Here is a 19462-nt window from a genome sequence, read left to right on the forward strand (position 1 = left end):
GAAGCAAATAAAGGAATAGGGAAATATGGTATATTTACAAATAAAGTGGAAAGAGAAGATAAATTAGAGATGGGTCCTAGGAGAAATACATTAAGAATTTGGAAGAAATGGCAACCAATGTGGTGAAAAGGTATATCAAGATGGGCACCATTAGAAACTTTAGAAAAGGATAGTATAGACCATAGATGGTGGGAACTGTTAAGAAAAAAAGGATTGAGAAGAATAAAAGATATATGTAATGGAGGAACTCTGAAGCCACTCCAAGCATTAGAAGGGGAGACAGGAGTACAATATTGGTTAAAAACAGTTAGTTTATACAAGAAAGTCAAGAAGCTAATGGAGGATAGGAATATAAGTATAGAGGAACCAATAGAAGAGATATATAAAAGAATGAAACAAAATAAAAGAGGGTTTTATAAAAGGTAAAGGTTCCCTTGCTTGAAAGCCAGTCGAATCCGACTCTAGGGTTGCGGTGCTCATCTCCGTTTCAAAGCCGAAGAGCCAGCGCTGTCCAAAGACGTTTCCGTGGTCATGTGGCCGGCATGACTAGACACCAAGGCGCACGGAACGCGGTTACCTTCCCACCAAAGTGGTACCTATTTATCTACTTGCAATTTCTTGCTTTTGAACTGCTGGGTTGGCAGGAGCTGGAACTAGAGATGGGAGCTCACTCCGTCATGCGGCACACTCAGGTTTTGAACTGCTGAACTACTGACCTTCCACAGCCTGCAGTTCAGCGTCTTAACCACTTGAGCCACCGCAGCTCCTTCAAAAGAGGGTTAGCAGGTGCAATATATAAGAAAATGATCTCAGATAAGAAACAAATAATTACTCAGTTACAAAGAAGATGGGAGACAGAAACGCAAATAACAGAGCAAAAAGCTATAAAAATTATGAATGGAATTACAAAAATTAAAATATACAAGTTTAAAGAACTAGAATTAAAAAAAATTACCAAATGGTATAGAACCCCAGCCACGCTGGCAAATATGTTTCCAGGACTGAGCCCTAACTGTTGGCACTGTAAAAATGTAAAAGGGTGGTATTCACATATGTGGTGGGAATGCCCAGAAGTTAAAAAATTTTGGAGAAATATTGAAGGAAAAATGAATAGACCATTTGCAGTACATATAAACATAGATTTTGAATTAATGTTAATAAGTACAATAGGATTTGAGAAAATAGAGAGAAAGCACCAAGAATTACTGAAAGCAATGGTTCTAGCAGGTAAAGCAGTTATAGCGGCAGGTTGGAAAGATGTAAGTAAATGGACAGAGAGAAACTGGCTTAACTATTTGTTTGAAATTAGTCAATCAGATATAATCTCCATAATTAACCAAGACATGCCGTGGGAAGACAGAACAGCGACAATCCAAGTGAAATGGACCATATACTGGAGATGGATGGATGGAAGAACAAAGAAACGACGTTCATTATCATATCACGTAGCCATTTATAGACAATTCAGTTGTAAGTGTCCCTACCTTCCATTCAAAAGCCAACTCGGCTCATTTTAGCCCATTTTCGTCACTGCATCCTGTGTCATCAAATTCCATAAGTACGACGGACCTTCATTTTGTCTGCCCTGAATTTACTATGGATCGATTTCATTTGGGTGACCTTGAATAAATCTCCGGCATGCTGTTCCTTTTCCCTCCCCTAAATTACAGATCTTTAAACCAGCAGCTGGGAAACAGGTGGGAAGCGGGCCCTCCCTGTAATTCTGTTCTTTACCTGATAAATGGCCTCGAAATAGCCAACACTGTCCGAATGAACCAAGAGGGGTGAACGATTATCAGAGCTTTCAGGTCTTCCGTAATCTGCACCAAAAAAAAAAGAGAGAGAGAGCCAGGCAGTGTAAGAGTGAGTAGGTTGATGAAGTTCACTTTAGAAATGACGGTGATTTTGTACCAGATTTCTGTAGAGATTTTTGTACTAGATTTTTGTAGAAAGCCAGTTTGGTGTAGTGGTCAGGAGCGCGGACTCTAATCTAGGAGAATTGGGTTTGATTCCCCACGCCTCCACATGCAGCTGCTGGTATGACCATGGGTCAGTCACAAGTTCTCTCAGAGCTGTTCTCTCAAGAGCAGTCCTCGAAAGAGCTCTCTCAGCCCCACCTACCTCATGGGGTGTCTGTTGTGGGGAGGGGAAGGGAAAGGAGGTTGTAAACCGCTCTCAGTCTCCTTAGGGTAGTGAAGGGCGGGTTATAACTCCAATCTCTTCTTCTTCTTCTTAAGAGTGGGGGACTCTAATCTGGGAGAACCGGGTTTGATTCCCCACTCCTCCACTTGCAGCTGCTGGTGTGACCTTGGGTCAGTCACAAGTTCTCTCAGAGCTGTTCTCTCAAGAGCAGTCCTCGAAAGAGCTCTCTCAGCCCCACCTACCTCACAGGGTGTCTGCTGTGGGGAGGGGAAGGGAAAGGGATTGTAAGCCGCTCTGAGACTAGTTACTTTGGTGGGTCAACAACAGGGCATAGAGGCTGAGCCCTTCCACTGATGTTGCCTCCTAGCATTGGGTTTCATAGGTTTAACTGCCTCTGAATTTTATTTCTGTATTTATTTAGGACATTACAATGCTGCTGCTGCTTGGGGCAGTTTACAGTTAAAACAACACAACGATATTAAAAACAATATTAAAACTAACAACAAGCCATGGGGCAGAAAGAGCATAAAAACTATCCATAAAACAGAGGCAAACCATACAAAAGCTGGTAAGATAAAACCCCTAATTAAAAGTGTGGTTTAAAATACGTGTTTTGAAGCCCGTCCACACGGAGGATTTGCCACACTAAAGGCACGAATGTCAGGCGGATTTTCGGGGCGCGATCACACCGCAACATCTGGGAAGCGTAGTGCACCCGTGGCTAACCCGTGGCGTCCTGCCGAAGATGCGGAGTAAAAAACCTTGCGGGAAATGCGAGGCAATGGCGAGCATCTGATCGCGTTTCCGCTGGAAACCCGTGGCATCCGGCATCCACCCATGTCCTGTTGCAAACCGGAGGTGTTTTTTTTAAGTCTCCACAGGATGCGCACAAACGATCATGCACATGCGCAAACTTCAGTGAGATGGAAGCAGCGGGGTGCGATTGCCAGTGTGAATGCGCCATGCTGCTTCTTTGCCACGCCGCAGACTTGCCGTGTGATCGGCACCTAACGGCCTAACCACGGGACCTCGACAGAACGTCTGATCAGGCTGCCGCGCGTTTCTTTGTTCCAGGGCAAACAGCCATGCTCCCCCCCCCCGCATTTTCTGGGCCGTGTGACCGGGGCCCATATCCTCCCCCGCGTTATCTGGCCCGTGTGGCCGAGGCCTTGGTTGTATTTAGATAAAAAATATGTGTTTTGTCCTGGTGCCTAAAACAAAGTACAAAGTGGGTGGCCAGTGAGCCTCAAGGGGGAGGGAGTTCCGGGGCGAGGTGCCACCACCAATGTTCCCTCTAAGCTGTGGAGTCTTGTGAGCAAAAATTCTAATTCGTGAGCTACTGGCATTAAAATTGTGAGCAAACGATTTGGCTACTGCATAAATTACGTTGCTCTGGAGCCATCCTTCCCGGGGAAAGACAAAAATCTGTGAGCTGAAGGCTAAAAAACTGTGAGCTGGTTCACACTGACTCAACTTAGAGGGAACACTGGCCACCACCATAAGGGCATCTCTGTCTCTAGTCACACACACCCCTTCACCTCTGAAGGCGGGGGCGCAGAGAGCAAGGCCCGAGAGGCAGATCTTAACTGGTGGGCTGGATAGTTGGGGAAGAGATGGCTGGTTAGGTACCATGGCCCAAGCTGTTTAGGGCCCAAAGGGAAGAACCAGCCACTTTGGATTACAGGGTGATATGATCCCTGTAATCAACGAAGAAGAAGAAAAAGAAGAAGAAGAAGAAGAGGAGGAGGAGGAGGAGGAGACTGGATTTATACCCTGCCCTTCACTACCCAAAGGTGTCTCAGAGCGGCTTACGAACTCCTTCCCCTTCCCCTCCCCACAACAGACACCCTGTGAGGTAAAAGAAGAAGAGGAGGAGATTGGATTTATACCTCGCCCTTCGCTACCCAAAGAAGTCTCAGAGCGGCTTACAATCTCTTTTCCCTTCCCCTCCCCACAATAGACACCCTGTTAGCAGTGTTCCCTCTAAGCTGAGTTAGTGTGGGCTAGGTCACAGTTTTCCAGAAGAAGAGATTGGATTTATACCCCGCCATTCACTACCCAAAGGTGTCTCAGAGCGGCTTACAAACTCCTTTCCCTTCCCCTCCCCACAACAGACACCCTGGGAGGTAAAAGAAGAAGAGATTGGATTTATACCCTGCCCTTCACTACCAGAAGGAGTCTCAGAGCGGCGTACAAACTCCTTTCCCTTCCCCTCCCCACAACAGACACCCTGGGAGGAAAGTGGGGCTGAGAGAACTGCTCTTTTTCAAGAACAGCTGTGCCAGAACTATGGCTTGCCCAAGGTCATCCAGCGGGTGCAAGTGGAGGAGTGGGGAATCAAACCCGGTTCTCCCAGATTAGAGTCCGCGCACTTCACCACGACACCAAACTGGCAAACAACAACAGCTTGGTTGTCACATTTTGGATCAACTGAAGTTTCCAGTCTGTTTTCAAAGTCATACCCAGGCGGAGCGCATTTTAGTAATCTAACCTGGATGTGATCAGAGCATGGTCCACCGTGGCCAGAGCATGCTTTAGAAGGAATGGCCATAGCTGGTGACCAGCCAGGGTTGATAAAAGGTGCTATGTGACACGTGGGAGACTTGAGCCCCCAACTATAGGCCAGGATCTTGTAGGACCCTCTCAACTCTGAACTTTCTCCTTCAGGGGGAGTGCAGGAAGACAAAGAAGAAGAGGAGGAGGAGGAGGAGGAGGAGGAGGAGGAGGAGGAGATTGGATTTATACCTCGCCCTTCACCCAGAGTCTCAGAGTGGCCTACAGTCTCCTTTCCCTCCCTCTCCCCACAACAGACACCCAGTGAGGCAGGTGGGGCTGAGAGAGCTCTTTCGAGGACAGCCTTTGAGAGAACAGCTCTGAGAGAACTTGTGACTGACCCAAGGTCACCCAGCTGGCTTCATGTGGAGGAGGAGTGGGGAATCAAACCCGGTTCTCTAGATCAGAGTCCACCGCTCTTAACCACGACACCGCAGCTGGATCTGAACCACAACAACAGGACTGGCTGGCCCTGCAGTCCTGAGCAGCTTCTCCATTGGCTAATAGCACCTCAGTCTTGTCCAGACTGAGCTTCAGTGGGAACCAACAGGCGGGGCTCAGGAGTTATAGACTGGACTGAACTCTCACCTTCTGTCAATCATTTGGTAGCATTTTTTCAGCCAGCCAATCCCAGGCATTCTTCGGCGTGGTGTAGCACCATTCAAGTACACAATCATGTAGTCCTCGGCCACCAGGAGCTCCAGGCTGCTGATCACATACCTTTCGGGATGAAAAATCAGACAGGGTATATGAAGACACAGAATTTTACCACCGGTGCAAAAAGGAAAACAACTCCACAGCTTAAAATGCGCTTGTTTGGAAGTCTGGCATATGCAAGTCTCTGAACAGTATTCTAACTTTTCCAAAGAAACAAGACTGCCCAATTGACACGCTTCAACATCCCATGCCCCAAGCCAGGGCTTTTTCTTTGGAAAAAGAGAAGAAGAAGAGATTGGATGTATATCCCGCCCTTCACTACCCAAAGGTGTCTCAGGGCAGCTTACAAACTCCTTCCCCTTCCCCTCCCCTGTGAGGTAGGTGGGGCTGAGAGAGCTACCTCAAGAACTGCCCTTGAGAGAACAGCTCTGAGAGAACTTGTGACTGACCCAAAGTCACACCAGCAGCTTCATGTGGAGGAATGGGGAATCAAACCCGGTTCTCTAGATTAGGGTCCCCCACTCTGAAGAAGAAGAAGAAGAGAAGAGATTGGATTTATACCCCGCCCTTCACTACCCAAAGGAGTCTCAGAGCGGCTTACAATCTCCTTTCCCTCCCCCTCCCCACAACACAGACACCCTGTGAGGCAGGTGGGGCTGAGAGAGCTCTTGACAGAAACTGCTCTTTTTCAAGAACAGCTCTGATAGAACTATGGCTTGCCCAAGGTCATCCAGCCAGGTGCAAGTGGAGGAGTGGGGAATCAAACCCAGCCTGGCTCACCACATAAATCAGTCGATCGAACTGAGCCGTTGTGAGAATGCCATCAGGACTAACACTGAAGTAGTGGTATGGTCTAATCCAGGGGTCATTTCGTAGAAAAAGAGCTAGGGGGACTCATTAGCATAACTCATTAGCATATGCCACACACCCTGACATCACTGGAAGTGTGTCCTCCCCACAGCCGGCGGTGACCTCCAGCGGGCACCAGCAGGGAGCTCCAGGCCCCGCCCTCCCGCACCTCACCCGGGGGGATGGCGTCCCCCCGCGTCCCCCAAATGACCCCTGGTCTAATCTAGGAATTTTTGCTCTTGCACTTTAATTGTTCCGGCACTTTAGGAAAATGAATAATCGATGGTTTACGTATGTTTTAACTGTATTTTTATATATGCATTTTATGTAAGCCGCCCTGAGCCCTCCTTGGCGGGGAGGGTGGGGTATAAATGGAAATTGATGATGATGATGATGATGATGATGATGATGATGATGATGATGATGATGATGATAATGATAATGATAATAATAATAATAGCTTTTATTGTTATTGTTACTGTTGTTTCCTGCCCTGAGCCTGCTTGCAGGGGGGGGAGGGCTAGAAATCAAATCCATCGAATCCTATCGAAGGCCCGCGGGAGCAGCGATAATGAGAGCTTCCCAGAGAACTGCTGCTGCCATGCGGGAAAGCCATGTGATGCAGCTGAAAGCAGGACCTCCTCCCTTTGTGGAAAAGGGCCGAGTGGGCTGTCGTCACTCACAAGAAGAGATTCTCCATGATGTAATGATAATCCGGCAGGCTGCTGTCAGGCAGATAGCAGGCAGCAAAGACAATGATGGCGTTGAGGCCTTCTCCATAATAGCCTGGGGAAGAGAAAAAAAGAGCAAGAGCACTGATGGATTGGGTGCCGTGTCTAAACAGATCCACCATTACAGTTGCAGGGGTTGCCTTGACCCGGATGGCCTGGGTTAGCCTCGTCTCCTCAGATCCCGGAAGCCAAGCAGGGCCGGCCCTGGTTAGCATTTGGATGGGAGACCACCAAGGAAGTCCAGGGTCTCTGCTCAGAGGCAGGCAGTGGCCAACCACCTCTGAATACCTCTTGCCTTGAAAACCCTTGAAAAAAATTCAAAAAACCAGTGGGGGGACATTTTAACCTTCCAGGACATTCAGTGGCTGACCTAAGAGTAGCAGTTCTCTTACAAAGGAATTTCAAAGGGAGATTAGGAAGAGAGACAGCTGAACGGAAACTGATAACAAAGCTCAAGACCATGCATCCTCCTGGACCGGACCGAGACCTAGGTGTCCTGTCTCCTTACCAGTGCTGATTTCTCCATGCCAACTACCCCCTGCATATCACACCTAATCCAATCACACCTGCTATTGTCATTCACCTGCCATTGCCATTTGCCTGCTAATGTCATTCGGCATCCGAAATCACTCCACTTTCCAATATATAGTGACGGACTCACATTCTCACTGTATCAGTAGAAGTGAGCCGTGATTCACGAAAGCTCACACCCTGCCACAAATTTTGTTAGTCTTTAAGGTGCTACCGGACTCTTACTCTTTTTTTACTTGAAACCTCTGTGAGAGTTGCTGTTCAATTGGCTGAGATCTGACAGCCGTTTCCACCACCAGCTAGTTCTGTCATTCTGAGAAGGAAAGGGGGCGCCTGCTGACATCGTTCTTGTTCGGATTAATCTGCATGTTGCAGAGGCAGGATGGGGGGGGTTGGCTTTGCCCCCCGCCCAAGGTTCAGGCAGGTGGAAGACGTTTGGGTGGGAAGAGATTCCCAGTACTTGGGAAGCATGGGAAGGAGCTGGCTCCTGCAGGGAGATGTGATTGGGGTTCCACAAAGACTGCAAAAGCATACGGAAGGCCAGGGGTGTCTTAAAAGGATGTGAGTGTAAGCTGCCATGAGTAGGGAGAGCCGTGCTAATTGTTGTGCATTCCTTTCCATGCATTTAATTGCTTGCCAGCTGCAACGCTTATCTGTAAAGAGGTACTGGAGGAATGTGGTGTCTACCTTCCGTGGGATTGTTCTGGTTCCCAGCTTTTGCTACCGTTAGAAACTGTCCTGATTCCCGCTCGCGGGAGCCCGTCTAATTGGGTATTGCTGGGTGTGTGTGTGCATACGAATGCCCTATATCAAATTATGCGCATAGGTAACCCGCCATTCCTAACAGTGTTCATGTTACTGCATCTATGGCTTTTCAATAAAAGTAAAACCTTCTTGGAAGCATGTACTTCGTTGTTTTGCTGTGGGTCGTGACACAGACTCCTGCAACAATCAGAATCAACGACTCGCTTCTTCAGAAGGAAAGCTTATTGATACAGTATTGGCAGGGCATCTCTACTTCAGGTTCTGTGTTAAGACTAAAGCATAAAGTGTGGGGTGAATAGATATACAGGGTTCAAAGGGGGTGACAACCAATCAAGGAGTAAGAAGGGGCTCGTCAGAATGTAACAGCCCCGCTTTCCCAGAGGTGATGTTACAGCTAGGAACCAAGGTCAGGCACATAAAACATGAAGATAATGGAGCATCACCCAGACAGTGAGAGAACAGAAACGAAAACATCCCAAGCAGCGCCACCCCCCCCCCCCCCATACCAGACCCTATGGCAGCGAGCTGACTGTGAGAAAATGTTCTCTTTGGAATGCAGGCCTTTCTTTGGAGACAGCTCTACATGCAACGATTTCCACATTGAATATATTAGCTACAGGTGTGATTTGTCATCTGGTTCGTGAAAATTTAACAGGAGAGATGGATTTAAGAAGAGAGCAGGGATCATTTCGTCATGGAGAAGATCACGGATCACATCCAACGCTCTGGAATCTACCCCCCCAAAATCTAACTTTATGCAGAAATTGTTCCCGTTCTTAGAGTATGTTGAAAAGACCGATTGTCAACCGCACAACTCCACGTACCGAAACTTGCTTTACTTCTAACACGCACATTCTACTCAGTTCTACCCCCCCTCTCACTAACCACAGTCTACACAAGATCTAGTTGCAAACTAAGGTTTCCAGGTTTCAGTTGGAAAATACCTGGAGACTTTGGGGGTGGATCCAGGAAACGGCGGGGTTTGAGGAGGGGAGGGGCCTCAGCATGGAGCAACGCTATAGAACCCACCCTTCAAAGCAGCCGTTTTTGTCAGCTGGAGATCAGTTGTAAAAGCGGGAGATCCCCAGGCCCCACCTGGAGGCTGGCAACCCTATCGCAAACACATATGTAGCTAAAACATATGTTACAGGTCGGATCGTCATTAGAGCTTATTTCTCTATTTCTTTCCATATGAGGTTAACTGGTACAAGATATGGCTTATTTTCTGTATTCTTTCCAATTCCAATCCTATGATTATGTTGCTGACTTAGATATGTTATATCGTTTGTTACTAATCACTTTTGCTGATATATATGCTACATTGATTGCAATTGTATTGTTTGACATTCCATAAAATTGCAAATAGGTTTTGTTTTTTTTTAAAAAAGAAGAGAGCGCTTGTTTGTGTCTTTTACAAGTATCCACTTATTAAAAGCATTCCTGAAACATGCAGATCTCAGTTGACAGTATGTTGTATAACAGAAAAAACGAGACTAGATGTGTCGTCCCGGGCTAGCCTGATCTCGTCAGATCTCGGAAGATAAGCACGGTTGGTCCCGGTTAATACTTGGATGGGAGACCACCAAGGCGTTCTAAGGTTGCTATGCAGAGGCAGGCAATGGCAAACCACCTCTCCTCATCTCTTGCCTTGAAAGCCCTACGGCAGGGGTGTCAAACATGCAGCCCGGGGGCCAGATCAGTCCCCCAGAGGGCTTCTATCAGGCCCACAGTGGAACTGGCCGTTTTCTGCTGCTTCTTTCAGTTCTGCTGCTGCTGCGTCATCGTAGGTTTGCAGCTTACAGATACACACCTCAACAGCCATACTCAAGATGGCAACAGCACAGACATTTTGGTGCAATCATTCAGAGCAAGAGGTGTCAGTTATCAGACACTGTTAAATAAACAAAATATTGCAATAGTGCTGATGTTTTAAGCATGTTTTTATTTTAAGTAAAAAAGAACCCTTTGTGTTTGCGTCCTTTATAAAGTTTATCTCTCCGCTACCTGGCATGACATTTTATGACACACACGGCCCGGCCCAACAAGGTCTCATTTATGTCAGATCCGGCTCTCGTAACAAATGAGTTCGACACCTGTGCCCTACGGGGTCGCCATAAGTTAGCTGTGACTGGATAGCGTTTCCCACCACCACCAAGACAAAAGAGTATTTATGGATTCCCACCACCACCACTGGTCTTGGAGCTCCCAGCTCTCCACTAGAGCAGACCCTTTGGGAAACCTTCCGTTCCCATGTGCCCCGGCGCCACCTTCTCCCTCACCTCCGTGTGTCACCACTCTCATGTAGGGCTTGATCATCTGCAGATCGATGCGGTGCTCCTGCTCGCCAATGATGACCGTCCTCCACAGGCGTCCGTTGGTGGCGCTGCCATCTTCCGTGGCTCCGTCCCCAAACAAGTCTGCGCTGTCTCCGGGCATGTTTTTGGCCGTGGCCACAGGAGTATCGTCTGAGAGACATCGAGAAACACAACTTGAATAACAGTCATCATACATGAAGCTGCCTTGGACTGAATCAGACCCTGGGTCCATCAAGGTCACTCTTGTCTACTCAGACCGGTGGCAGTTCTCCAGGGTCTCAGGCGGTCTTCCACATTACCCACTGCCTGATACATTTTAAACTGGAGATGGTGAGGATCAAACCTGGGAGTCCAGGGGTCCTTCCCTGCAGGAGTGCACAGGAGCAGAGCTCCGGCAGTAAAGAGCCCAGGGGGCAGGCACATGCAACAAGCCCCACCCCCTGCTCCCAGCAGCCCTCAGTCAGAGCAAGAAGCAGCCAGGCAAGTTGCAGAGCCAACAGGTCCAAAACAGTCAAGTGGCACTTTCAAGACCAAGTTTTATTCCGTTACAAGCTCTCCCTCCTCTGCGAGGACAAATCTGCACGTTCCCCCCCCCGCAATAGCTAGCAATCCAAAACAGTCCAGTGGCACCTTTAAGGCCAAGTTTTATTCAGGTACAAGCTTTCCCTCCTCTGCAAGGCCAGATCTACACATTCCTCCCCCCCAATAGCCAGCAATCCAAAACAATCCAGTGGCACCTTAAAGACCAAGTTTTATTCAGGTACAAGCTCTCCCTCCTCTGCGAGGACAGATCTGCATGTCCCCCCCCAATAGCTAGCAATCCAAAACAGTCCAGTGGAGCCTGAGTGGTGGGTGTTGCCTTCTGACACACTTCCGGTGATGTTGGGGGTGTGTGGCATATGTTAATGAGTTATGCTAATGAGCTCCTGCACCTCTTTTTCTACGAAATGACCCCTGCCTGGGACCTTTTGCATGCCAAGCGGAGGCTCTTCAACTGAGCCACAGCCAGGCCTGTGGCCAGGATTTTGTGGCTTGTGGGGCAAAATTTTTTCTGGCGGGGCTGCCGTTATTTGCCATAATGAAGAGGGGTGGCATGCGCCCCTCTCCCTCCCCTCCTGAAAGATTTAAAGCACCCTTCAGCTGATCGGGCCCTTTAAATCTTGCAGGAGGGGAGGGAGAGGGGCGTGTGCCGCCCCCCACCCCCCGCTTCTTCTCAAAAGCATTTAAAGGATCCCTATAAATGCTTTTGGGAAGAGAAGAGGAGCCTTTAAGAAGTGGGGGGCCTTTAAGGAAGGGGGCTGGCCCTTTAAGGGAGGGGGCGGAGCCCCCAATGGCTCCATGGTAGCAACGGGCCAGGCCACAGCCGCTCCCTGGAGCCCAAAGAACATCCTGTGGATGGACATGCAACGGAAGAAATCCGGTTTGGCAGCCGGACAGGAAGGATGGGGAGTTGCCTGAGCAAAAACGAAGCCCGACATGGAAGCTTTTAGAGTCCTGCCTGGGCAGGGGGGAACCAATGGGCTTCCCGGAGACGACGTAGTCTTAGAGACCTTCTATGGGGGATCCACTTAGGACAGAAGGCCCAAGATGCTGAAGGTGCCTCCCCACCAATGCTCCCTCTAAGCTGTGGAGTCTTGTGGGCAAAAATTCTACTTTGTGAGCTCCTCCTGGCATTAGAGTTGTGAGCGAGCGATTTGGCTACTGCATGAATTAGTTTGCTCTGTGTTATGTACTGGGATTGAATCATCCCTGATTGAATCACCCCAGAGACTGGCTGAGCTTGGAGCAGAAGAACAATAGCCTGCCAGGATTCTGGAAGTAACCAATCTAGTAGTAATGTTACGTAAATAGCCTATCACTGGGAGTGGGGTGTGTTTGGGTGTGGCAATTGCATGCTATTCAACAGAGCTGAGGCTCTGGGGTCGGGTCTTGTCTTGCTCTTGCTGAAATTACTAATAAAGTAGAACTGATCACTAGGCTTGTGGTCTGTTCATCCATGGAACCTACTATTTAACACTCTGAAACCATCTTTCCTGAGCTAAGACAAAAATGTGTGAGCCGGAGGCTTAAAACCTGTGAGCTGGCTCACACTAACTCACCTTAGAGGGAACACTGGTTCCCAGGGGTCAATTCGTAGAAAAAGAGGTGCAGGAGCTCATTAGCATAACTTATTAGCATAACTTATTTGCATATATCACACCCCTTGACATCACCGGAAGTGTGTCAGAAGGCAACACCCACCACTCAGGCGCCACTGGACTGTTTTGGATTGCTAGCTATTGGGGGGGGGGGGAACGCGCAGATCTGCCCTCACAGAGGAGGGAGAGCTTGTGCCTGAATAAAACTTGGTCTTAAAGGTGCCACTGGACTGTTTTGAATTGCTAGCTGGGGGGGGGGGACATGCAGATCTGTCCTCACAGAGGAGGGAGAGCTTGTACCTGAATAAAACTTGGTCTTAAAGGTGCCACTGGACTGTTTTGGATTGCTAGCTATGGGGGGGGGGACACGCAGATCTGCCCTCACAGAGGAGGGAGAGCTTGTACCCGAAGGCAGGCGGGGGGCCCTCTGCAACTTACCTGGCTGCTTCTTGCTCCTCCTGGCCTGACTGAGGGCTGCTGGGAGCAGGGGGCGGGGCTTGTTGCATGTGCCCACCCTCTGCGCTCCTTACTGCCGGAGCTCCGCTCCTGTGCGCTCCTACAGAAAATGACCCCTGCTGGTCCCACTTTTAACTCTGTCTGCTCTTGACAGCCAAGTCCAGAACCAGCCTCCCTTTCACTAAAAAAGCAGAGCATAGAGAGGGGTGGATTTTTTCCTGCCCTTTCTCCCTCTTACCTTCCCACTCCAGTTCGTTCCCATTGCCCAGGAACTCCAGGGAGTCTGTCTCATCCGGGGTTTCGATGTCATCCACGTTTATGTCCAGGTCATCGGGCGTGTCCAGGAAATCGTCTGACAAGAGGGAGCCTTCGCTCTGATCCAGAGAAATGTTGATTTCCGGGGCGACGAGAGTCTTCCGCTTATGATGCGCCCCGTTACTAAAATTTAACGTATCTGGAGGTGCTGAGGGTTACAAAAAAGAAAGGGCAGTCCAGAACTGAGATGATATTCATAGAAGAAAGGTCACTGCTACGATCCTAGTAACAACCTGATGGAAATCTCAGTGGCCCAATGGCATTATTGTGCCTTGACAAAGAAAAGGAGGGCTACGTACTTTGGCTGACTGGCTAGACTGCTAAACTATAAGAACTTTTGATTTAAAAAGAGGCCCCTCTTTTTTAAAAAGTTAATTGTTTTTAAATACAAATATTTGTTCAGGTATTGCATCCTTGGAGCTATGTTATAAATAACATCAAGATTCTTTTTTTAAAAAATCATTTAAAACACTGTTGTAAAATGACTGAAATCAATAAAGCGGTTGAGTAAAATGCGCAGGAGACTGAAAATTGTTCAGTGCAAGCAGTCCCTTAAAAGCTTTCTAAGGGGGGGGGGGGTGACCAAACCGCCAAACAATGAGACGTAAACATTCTAAGAAGACTTCAGCGCAGAGCAGCCAATAACATTTTCTAACTAAAACTAAAACGGACAGGAGGGCCTACTATAAGAATGCTCAGACTTTTTATCCTCTGGCCTTGTAGCTGCGTGATAGGGTCGGTAACCCACAACTGCAGTACTCTCACGGGGCGATTCTGCATCTGGCACGCGTTCCACATCTCCTCAACACTGAGGAAAAGGTGCCGCTCAAAACCCCATTCAGATACCCCGGGGGCAGCCCCGCACTGACTGCGCTGTCACCCCTGAACGGCCACAAATCTACGCAGAAGGTACCATAAAAGCCGATGGTCAAAGAAAGGGAAAGTGGCATGCAATGCAGAGGGAAACTTCTTTTCCAAGGAGGGTTTGGTAAAACAGTGGAGGGAAAGGCCAATGCAAAATCACCCACGGAAGAAGAAGAGAGAAGAGATTGGGTTTATACTACCCAAAGGTGTCCCTTCACTACCCAAAGGTGTCTCAGAGCGGCGTACAAACTCCTTTCCCTTCCCCTCCCCACAGCAGACACCCCGAGAGGTAGGTGGGGCTGAGAGAGCTCTTGACAGAAACTGTTATTTTTTTCGAAAACAGCTCTGAGAGAACTTGTGACTGACCCAGGGTCACCCAGCTGGTTGCATGTGGAGAAACGGGGAATCAAACCCGGTTCTCCAAGATTAGAGTCCGTGCACTTAATCACGACACCAAACTAGCTCTCCCTTGGACCTCTCTGCCTTGCTTCCAAGATTGGGTGCACACTGAGCCAGGTCCTCCGAAGAGGATCTTTCCTCATGGGCAGCACCATGCAGCCGTGACGTGGGGAACTCACAAAGCCATCTGCATTGCTCGCAAGGCACACTTCCGGCACCGTACTTACACAACGTGTTCTCGTTTGGGCCGCCCAAAGACTCCATTCCCGCCACTTCGGGGAGAGGCCTGTAGAAATGGACATGGGGGGTGGGGGAGAGATGAGAGATTGTTGATCTGCAAAGACCTATGGTGGAGAACAGCAACGGCCCACCCTGTGGCTCTCATCAGGGCCTCCACTATGACCAGTCCCTGACAGGCCCGTAGCCAGGACTTTGTGGCTTGTGGGGCAATTTTTTTCCTCCTGGGCTGCCATTATTTGCCATAATGAAGGGGGGTGGCACACGCCCCTCTTCCCCCCCCCGCAAAGATGTAAAGGGCCCTTCAGCTGATCAGCGGGGAGAACGTGGCCTGCCGATCAGCCGGAGGGACCTTTACATCTTGCAGAAGGGAGGGAGAGGGTCGTGAGCCACCCCCTTCTTCTTTGGGAAAAAGCGGGGGGCCTTTAAGGAAGGAGGCTGGCCCTTTAAGGAAGGGGGCAGACCCCCCCCTCCAACAGCCCCACCGTAGCTACGGGCCAGGTCCCTGATCCACCCAAGGGAAGGAGCGAAGTGCAATTTTATGACGTCATTAAGTCCAGTTGTCTTCATTGTAAACTGAAATTAAAGTATTCTGTTTATTTTTAACCTGTTGTCTACCACCCTGAACTCTTTGGGGAAGGGTGGTCTATAAATTTAATTATTATTAACAACAACAACAACCCATATAAGTAACCTATGACTAAATTCAGCCACTGTACAGGAGACAGAAGAGTAGGAAATGGGACACCAATTTTTTAAACGGGACCCAGAGGGGAAATGGGAAATTATAGGTCAGTCAGCCTAACGTCTGTCCCAGGCAAATTAGCAGAAACTGTAATCAAAGATAAAATTGTTAGGCACTTTAGAGCAGGGGTGTCAGACATGTGGCCCGGGGGCCGGATCAGGCCCCCGGAGGGCTTCTGTCAGGCCCGCAGTGGAACTGGCTGTCTTTTGCTTCTTCTTCCAGTTCTGCTGCTGCTGCGTCAATGTAGGTTTGCAGCTTACAGATACACACCTGAACAGCATACTCAAGAATGCAACAGCACAGACATTTTGATGCAATAATTCAGAGCAAGAGGTGTCAGTTATCAGACACTGTTAAATAAACAAAATATTGCAAGAAGAGTGCTAATGTTTTAAGCATGTTTTTATTTTAAATAAAAAACCTTTTGTGTTTGTGTCCTTTATAAAATTTATATCTCTGCTACCTGGCATTACATTTTATGACACACATGGCTCGGCCCAACAAGGTCTCATTTATGTCAGATCCGGCCCTCATAACAAATGAGTTCTACACCCCTACCTTAGAGGGACAAAGCTTGCTGAGGGAAAACCAGCATGGCTTCTGCAAAGGCAAGTCCTGCCTCACCAACTTCTGGAGTTCTTTGAGAAAGTGAACAAGCATGTAGACAACAGTGACCCAACAGACGCTATACACCTGGACTTTCAAAAGGCTTTTGACAAGATACCTCGCCAAAGCCTCCTGAGTAAACTTAGCAGTCATGGGATATGAATGAAAAACTGGTTAAATGACAGGAAGCAAAGAGAAGGAATCAATGGATAGTTCTCACAATGGAGGAAAGTTAGCAGTGGAGTCCCACAAGGATCGGTATTCGGGCCGGTACTATTTAATTTATTCATCAGTGATCTGGAACTTGGGGTGAGTAGCGTAGTGGCCAGATTTGCAGATGACACCATATTATTTAGGATGGTGGAAACTGAGGCTGACTGTGAAGGGCTCCAAGAGGGACCTCCACAAAATGGATGCGTGGGCAACAATATGGCAAATGGTTCACTGTTGGTAAGTGTAAAGTCAAAGCAATGGTATTCCCAGTAGTCATGTATGGCTGCGAGAGTTGGACTATAAGGAAGGCCGAGCGCCGAAGAATAGATTCTTTTGAACTGTGGTGCTGGAGAAGACTCTTGAGAGTCCCCTGGACTGCAAGGAGATCAAATCAGTCAATCCTACAAGAAATCAACCCTGACTGTTTCCTGGAAGGTCAGATAATGAAACTGAAGCTCAAATACTTTGGCCACCCAATGAGAAGGGAGCACTCACTGGAGAAGACCCTGATGCTGGGAAAGATCGAAGGTCAAAGAAGATGGGGACGGCAAAGGATGAGATGGTTAGACAGTGTCATCGATGCAACGAACATGAAGTTGAGCCAACGTCAGAGGACAGCGGAAAACAGGAGGGTCTGGCGAGATCTGGTCCATGGGGTTGTGTAGAGTCGGACTCGACTGTGCGACTGAACAACAACAAAGTGTAAAGTGATGCACATTGGGACAAAAAAATTCCAACTTCAAGTATAGGCTACTGGTGTCTGAGCTCGCGGAGGCTGAGGGGGGAAACGATCTCGTGGTCGTCATGGATAACTCAATGACAGTGTCAACCCATTCTGCTACAGCAGTGAAAAAGGCAAACTTTATTTTAGGGATCATTAGGTTAGAGACTGAGAATAAAACCGCCGATATCGTCATGCCCCTGTATAGATCTACAGGGCAGTCTCATTTGAAATACTGTGTACAGTTCTGGTCCCTGTCTCTCCAAAAGGACATTGCAGAGCTGGAAAAAGTGCAGAGGAGGGTGACCGAGATGATGAGGGGGTTGGAGCACCTCCCCTGTGACGAAAGGCTGGAGAGTCGGGGACTTTTCACTTTAGAGAAGAGGCGACTAAGGGGGGACATGAGAGAGGTTTATAAGATTATGCACAGGGTGGAGAGAGTCGACAAAGATAAATTTGTCTCCCTCTCCCAAAGGACTAGAACTTGAGGGCATCCAATGAAAACTGATGGGCAGTAGGTTCAGGACAGACAAAAGGAAATACTACTTTACACGGAGAGTGATTAAAATGTGGGAATCGCTGCCAGAGGATGTTGTGATGGCCAAAGGAATAAACTGCTTTAAAAGGGAATTAGGTAGATTCATGGAGGATAAATCTGTCAAAGGCTACTAGCCACGGTGACTGAGGGGAAGCTCCACATTCAGAGGCACTCATTCTCTGAATCCCAGAGCCAGGAGGCAACGTCAGGGGAAGGCCTTGGCCTCTGTGCCCTGTTGTTGGCCCTCCAGAGGAACTGGCTGGCCCCTGCGTGAGGCAGGATGCTGGACTAGAGGGACCCTCACTGGTCTGACCCAGCAGGGCTTGTCTCGTTCTTATCAAAGGAAGGCCTCAGCCTCTCTGCCCTGTTGTCGGCCCTCCAGAGGAACTGTTTGGCCACTGTGTGAGACAGGATGCTGGTCTAGATGGACCCTCACTGGTCTGATCCAGCAGGGCTCTTCCTATGTTCTGAAAAGTATGAGAGTGATCACCCTCAGGCGATGCTTCCTTAAATGTTGAGAGAATCTGTGTGTGTACATAATGCTTATATAGTTTTTCTTTGGAAAACGTGATCAGATCAAAATTCTTATGGAACCAGTTCTTGTATACTTCAAAGGTTGGCTCTCCAATTAAGGGACTGGAAACGGACGAACCAAAGTAATGTGAATCTGTCTTGCTAGACCACGGATACATTTTAGCCATGACCCCTTTGGCTCAAAGAAGAAGATCAGAGCTCTGAACTTTTGTTCATAAATGTACAAAGCGGTCTTCTACTGAGTCAAACCATTCGTTTGCCCAGCTGCTGTCTGTACGTACTGTAACCGACCAAGGCTTTCCAGGGTATCAGGAAGAGCAGTTTTCCCCCCAGTCTTCCTAACAGAGACCCTTTGAACTAGAGCAGGGGTGTCAAACATGTGGCCCGGGGGCCGGATCAGGCCCCCGGAGGGCTTCCCTCAGGCCCGCAGTGGAACCGGCCATCTCCTGCTTCCAGTTCTGCTGCTGCTGCATCATCGCTTGCTTCGCCAGACTCTCTTAATCCCTTAGCCATTTCGTGTTTTAACCTGGGTCCTAGACTCAGAACTCTGAGCATGGGATTTCTGTGGTGAATGTCGCTATATCAGAAGTAGGTTTGCAGCTCACAGAGCTAATGTTTTAAGCATGTTTTTTATTTTAAGTAAAAAAAAAACCCTTTGTGTTTGTGTCCTTTATAAAGTTTATATGTCTCCGCTACCTGGCATTACATTTTATGACACACATGGCCCGGCCCAACAAGGTCTCATTATTGTCAGATCCGGCCCTCGTAACAAATGAGTTCGACACCTTTGAACTAGAGCTTCACTGTACAACTTTCTGAATGCGAAACTTATCCTTTGCAGTGGGAACAGTGACCTTCCCCAGTTAGGGTTGCCAGCTCTGGGTTGGAAAATCCCTGGAGATTTTGGGGGTGGAGCCTGGGGAGGGCGGGGTTTGGGAGGGGAGGAACTTCAGTGGGGTGTGATGACACAGAGTCCACCTTCCAGGGTGGCCATTTTCTCCAGGGGAACTGGTCTCTGTCGCCTGAAGATCAGTTGTCATCCCAGGAGATCTCCAGCCCCCACCTGGAGGATGGCGACCCTATTCCCCGATCCAGATTTTTGAAACAGGTTTTAGAGACCACCAACATAGCCGCACAAGAAACACACACACAT

The 19462-nt window shown here is 48.5% G+C and overlaps 1 protein-coding gene across 1 annotated transcript in view; it reads right to left on the reverse strand.

The window, feature by feature from the left end:
* ATCAY (ataxia, cerebellar, Cayman type) overlaps nucleotides 1-19462 on the reverse strand; it is a 30671-nt gene that overhangs the window by 8617 nt on the left and 2592 nt on the right. Inside the window, 6 exon segments of the mRNA XM_015407052.1 lie at nucleotides 1735-1810; nucleotides 5273-5415; nucleotides 6885-6987; nucleotides 10508-10693; nucleotides 13376-13600; nucleotides 14943-15001. Coding sequence (XP_015262538.1) covers nucleotides 1735-1810; nucleotides 5273-5415; nucleotides 6885-6987; nucleotides 10508-10693; nucleotides 13376-13600; nucleotides 14943-15001 — 792 coding nt within the window.

The sequence above is a fragment of the Gekko japonicus genome, unplaced genomic scaffold (assembly GCF_001447785.1).
Source record: "Gekko japonicus isolate JY-2015 unplaced genomic scaffold, Gekko_japonicus_V1.1 scaffold2133, whole genome shotgun sequence".
Lineage (NCBI taxonomy): Eukaryota > Metazoa > Chordata > Lepidosauria > Squamata > Gekkonidae > Gekko > Gekko japonicus.